The sequence below is a fragment of the Vigna radiata genome, chromosome 9, assembly GCF_000741045.1.
Source record: "Vigna radiata var. radiata cultivar VC1973A chromosome 9, Vradiata_ver6, whole genome shotgun sequence".
NCBI lineage: Eukaryota > Viridiplantae > Streptophyta > Magnoliopsida > Fabales > Fabaceae > Vigna > Vigna radiata.
This window is the reverse complement of record NC_028359.1, coordinates 20,926,590-20,932,589: the sequence shown is the minus strand read 5'-3', so window position 1 is coordinate 20,932,589 and position 6,000 is coordinate 20,926,590. Positions and strand designations below refer to the sequence as shown.

General features: G+C 25.4%; 1 protein-coding gene across 1 annotated transcript; it reads right to left on the bottom strand.

Moving 5' to 3' along the window:
- Positions 1–1,944: 1,944 nt before the first annotated feature.
- LOC106773940 lies at positions 1,945–2,602 on the bottom strand. The gene has a single exon (XM_014660707.2). The coding sequence runs from the start codon at positions 2,519–2,521 to the stop codon at positions 1,979–1,981; it is 543 nt and encodes a 180-aa protein (XP_014516193.1). The 5' UTR covers positions 2,522–2,602; the 3' UTR covers positions 1,945–1,978.
- Between the last annotated feature and the right edge of the window lie 3,398 nt (positions 2,603–6,000).

The window sequence follows — 6,000 nt, the reverse complement described above, 5'->3', positions numbered from 1 at the left end:
ATGAAAGATAATACATTAAAAATTACTTTAATCGGAGTAAAAACAACTTTAAATGGTTAAAAGGATATCATACACACCTGGAAATGTAGTGTAACAGAGAGAAAAGGCAAAGACGATGAAACTGTTGATCGCAAACCGTTGGTTCGCACAGTTATTTAACAAGAAATTAGACGTCATTTGGACAAACCCGACGTCTATAATCGATTATACGTCGGGTGCGTCACTAATATGACGTCCATTGTATTTAAAAATTAATATTTGTTATATATAGATATCGGCTTGGCGGGATGAGACATCTAGTTGGCAGAAACGAATGACTTTTTCACCACCTAGTCAGTTTATAGACGTTCGTTACTCAAGCAAAGGACGTCTATAATATTTTTTAGACATATAGGCGTTAGGTAGCAGGTTCACCGACGTCTATAGTCTGACAGGTAGGTGAACAACAATTAATTTCCACCATATAGACGTCGATGCCCCTCCGAACCGACGTCTATATTTCTGAAAAGAAATGACTTTTCACCTAACTGTCAGATATATAGACGTCAGATGGGAGGTCCCCGACGTTTAAAATACTATAGACGTCGGGAAACCTTCTAACTGACGCTTATATGACCAACTTATTTATGAAAATGCTACCGATCATCAATATATGTCGCTCTTACCCTTAACCAATATCTAAGAAGTGACGTTAAACAACATTTTTACACTAGTGTGAATTATATTCAATTTAATAATTTTATATATATATATATATATATATATATATATATATATATATATATATATATATATATATATATATATATATATATATATATATATATATTTGCTAGCTAACTTAACTAACCTTTTAAAGTATAATAAATTGTAGTTGATAAAAGTATCATTATATATTATGAATTTTAAGTTTTAAAGTTAAGACTATTTGAATAATTTATGATTTTTTTATTTTTTATTTTAAAATAAAAATAAAAATTATTGAAATACCTCTGTATTTAAAATTTGATATACTTTAAAAAATTACGTAAGTTATCAAATCTATATTCGTAAAATTATTACGAAAAGATTTTTACTGAAAGTAATGTTAATCTTTTTATGTAAATAGGATTCAAATTTTATCGGTGATATATTTTTATAAATTCATTTATAAAAGAATCGTTACAATAATAATGTAATATTCTTTTTGTATATTATGAGAGTGGAGATAAAACATTGGTTTTTGCAACCTGTTTTTCAAAATTACAACTAAAAATTAGTATTTTTTTACATTCTAATTTTATAATTTTATTCTACTGCCAAATGAATTTATATTAAAATATACAGACTCGGATATATGTAATATTTAATGTTTTTAAAAAATTTATTCTAAGTGGTTAATAATTTTAATCCCCAACTGCATTATAATGTTATAATTTCTTCAACACGACTTCATTTAATCTAGTGAGAGTATTAAAAGAACTAAACTTATTATATTAATATTGGTCTTTTTTATTGTACTAAAACATAAAAATTCTAATACTTAATTACTATTATACTGAAAACATAAAATATGTCTTGACTATAAATTTATACTTTCTTATCTACTCTTTAACTATAATATTAAGATTAGTTTTGTTTTATCGAAAAACGGTGTTAATTAACTCTTGCCTTACATATTTTGAAATGTTTACTAGGTCAAATTCAGCGTAATCCTATGAAGACTTCACCCTGGAAAAGTATAAGAAAAGTTACGACCATCATCTTATAAAAAAAACTTTCTGCATTTGATAATGAAAAACTTCTTTTAATTTTAACAACTTTTTGACAATACATATATAACAGTTTGTGATTAGTCTATTTTAATTGTTTTTTAAATGTAAATTCAAATAAACTAATAAAATGATGATATCTGTCTTGATCTCAAACAAATTATAAAAAAAGTTATCAAAATATCATCTTGCTTTGACAATAGCTTGTGGAGGAAAGAACATAACTTTCAAACAACAATTTGGTTAGTACACCAATTAACAGGAATGGCAGCATCACTTGATTTCTTAACTTCATTCTCAATTCCTCTGCAATTCGCCATCTTTACGTCTTTCTCTTGCTTTGTTTCTGCAGATAAATTATCAACTATCTTTACTGAGAAATGAAGAACCCCGTTACGTCGACCGTCCCAGCTTCTCAAACCATAACAAAACATCTCAGACACACTTTCGGATAAAACAATATTGTCATTTTTTGCAACAAGTAAACCCGAAAGAGCAATCCTTGCTACCCCAACAGGACGAAATCCTTTGTATTTCTCGCATTGGACCTCAAACGTCACAGACCTTGCATACGAAGGAACCTCCAATAACAATTTCTCATTCCATGCATGCACTCCATCATCTCCATTCTTCATTTTCGTCCTCCAACATTTCAATGACTCTGCACGAACAACAACATACATCTCCGCAGCTGAATTTCGATCCACACTTATGTTTTCTCCCGACATAACTGTGATCTCCAAGGTCAGTTTTTGCTGTTTTGCTTCCATATCTACACACTTTTAGAGTATCTAAGCAATTTATTTAGTGTGAGAAAACTGGTAAGAAAGTGTGTAGTGATATTTTGAGTAGGTTTGTAGTGTTTGGGATGAAAGGATTGGAAGAGTGGAAGGGGTTATAAGTAAGAGGTTTTGCAGATAAAGAAGTGAAGAAACAACTTACGAAATGCAACTATGTTTGTTACCGCGTATTTGCACAGACAACGAGAGGTTGACATTGACCATCAACTTTCTAATGTTCAAACTCACATATAAGACACTTTTTTACGTTAAACCCTACGAAATTTCATCATCTGTGTACAAATTTTCAATAAATCTGTATAATTGTATGGGAAATATAATGAAGTTACTTTTTTTTTTCATTGAATAAAATTAAACTATTTATAAGTTTTCTTTTTTTTTTTTATTTATACACTTGTTTTCTTTATAATATTAATAAAAGAGAATCATACATTTAAGTTTCACCACTTCTCTCACGCAAAAAAAATGGATAATACAAAACAAAATTATACACAATTTGAAGAAATGTGCAGTCACACCTTTATTTAAGGGGAAAAATATTTTAATTTTTTTACAATATTTTAAAACAGCACACCTGTCCTTTTTTCACTAATTTATTATTTATTTATTGTTATATTGACTTACTCTATATTTAATAAAAAATAATATATATATATATATATATATTATTTTTTATTAAGTTAATAATATAAGATTATAAATAATATTTTATCAATAAATATTAGTTTTAGTATGTTGTTAATAGGAGAGTTAAATCCACAATTTCATTAAATTATAATTAATAATATAAGTTTGTGAGTATTTATTTTAAGCATAAAATGTTCTGTTAGATATTATTCTGAAATTAGAATGTGAGGTCATCATTAATCTCTTTGACAAAACTTTCAAACACATGATGATAGAAGAATTCCTTCCTTACAAGAACCGTTTTCACAATATGAGAATAATTTTCAAACGGGCTTTTGAGAAAATATTAAAAGATATAAGAATTTTTCCAAAGTTGAATCATTCAATTTCTTTATCTACCAATTCATTAATCTTTTATTTTCAATTTATACTACTTTTTATTTAACTTTAAATTAATACATATATCTATAATATCTATAATCTAACTTTTGCCACAAGTTATAATTAGAAAATTTTGAAAAAAAAAATTAAAAAAATGAAAAGGAAAGAAACTTTGCTAAAAAAAAAAAAAAGCAAAGTTTCCTTCTCTCATTAGCCTTCACAGTTTAGTCATCTCACTCTTTAGACTTTCCAAACACACTTCTCAAACATCTCTCATAAAATTTTAATATAGTTCTATATTGTTTTTATCATTTTACTTTCTTTTATTAATATTTATTTTTATAAGGAAATAAAATATAAATAGTAAATATAGTTAAAATATAATAGTTAACTAGAGAACTAAATTAAAATTGAAAAATTGATTAAAAAGGTTAGTAATTGATTTGATATTACATATTTACTCTAAATTTCTAATTTAATGTTATAGATTAAATTATTTCCCTTGAGGAGATCAAAATATAATGTAAATGATTTTTTTTAAACCGAATAAAAAAGTAATTAACTAACACAATAATTTGTAATAAAAGTTTTAATTTAATTCTAATAAAAATAAATGAGTTGAAATATGACTATGAGTAATGCTAAATTACTTAATTTATAAAATTGAAAATAATAGGTATGTATTTAATAATCATATCCCATGAAATTCTACGAATTTAAATAAGAATTAAAAAAAATTATTATAATTTTTTATTTTTTATTGTTTTACTTTATTTTACTAATATTTTTCTTACAAGAAAATAAAATATTTAAAATTATCACTTATTACAATAATTTTTATATTTTATTTCTTACTCTTAAATTTAGTTGAAAAATTAATCATTTATTAGAAATAGTTAAGTTATTTATTATACATAATATATGATAACTTTTTTACACAAAATTATTTATTTATTTATTTAATCTATTTCATTCCTAACAAATTATATAATATATAATCATTATAAAAGAGTATTTAACAATAATTTAAATTAATATATACACAACATTTTGATAATTTATTATTATTTATTACTTTATTATAATTATTATTCTGATTAAAAATATAATATATAAATTAATTAATCCTGTAACATTTATTTTTATTATTAAATGTTAAATATAATCAAAAAATATATATGCACAAACACAAATACTAATATCTGTGTAAGATTTCAGTTAAATAGTATAAAACAGTATTAAGGAAAAAAAATCAATAAATTTGAAAGTTAATTAAGAAGGTATATAAAAATATTCGTAAAGTTATGTAAAATAACTGTAATTCAAATTGTTATATACATCACTCTTAAATTCATCTATATACACATTCAAAATGGTTCTTTAAAAATAGTCAAAATAACTAACTACTTTAGGATAAAGTTATGTGTTTGTGCTCTCGTCTTCTAGTTTGCTTCACTATGTCATTCATGTTTGCTAACACCAATTAGGTAGTAAAAACACAAATAAAACATAGAAAGGTAAACTCATTATAAAAGAATTAAATCGTGCAATTATAAAACCTTAAAAGAAACCATAAAAGCAGAAGAATTGTACAACAAAGAGAATTTGAAAAGAACCTTGGCACTGAGCGTCATTCATTGCACACAATTCTCGGCTTTCTGGTACTTAAGCATTGGTCGATATCGCTGAGTGTCATACTAGAAGTTTAAAAACTTCAAATTTTAACCTATATGTACCCAATGTCTATTCAAATGATCCAACTTGCATATTTGACATGAAATTTGATTCAAAAACACATTTATTCTTCGAACTTGGATAAAAATGGTTTTATTTGATTAGTGACACAATCCATTAGATCAATCAAACTACCCAAAATCATATATATATAAGATTTTACATACCACCAACCAGCTTTTAATGAACTAATTAGTTAAACAGGTCTTAAATGACCTAAAGAAAGACCTTAAACAGCAGGTTTATCCATCCAATTCTTCCTTTAAAATTCTGCCTACCAAAACCCTTTTTTTAACTAAAAACTTACCATTATTCTAGTTTAATGTTTACTTCAAATTTTAACAACTCATAGATCCACTAGAACGAACTTGTTCTTCATAAAGCACTAAAATCAAACACCATTTAACAAGCATCTCATCATATAAACACTCACTTTCTATAATACATAAATCATTTAACAACAAACCAGTCCATATCGTCAACAATTTATCAATCCAAACCTCAATTTTCAAATCATGTCAAACCTATAAGACATATATATAATTATTACCACATATTAAAGAAATTAGGCTTAATACCTCCCTTGGTCCTCGTATTTGTGTGGAAATCTCAGTTCGGTCCTCAAGTTTTGAACTGTCTCAATTGGGTCATAATTTTTGTAAAAATGCACACATTTTATCCCAACTGTTAACTGATCTCAAACGGTG

What these genes read in the sequence shown, in the direction of transcription:
- LOC106773940 (XM_014660707.2), bottom strand. Translation starts at nt 2,521, where the DNA reads ATGGAAGCAAAACAGCAAAAACTGACCTTGGAGATCACAGTTATGTCG.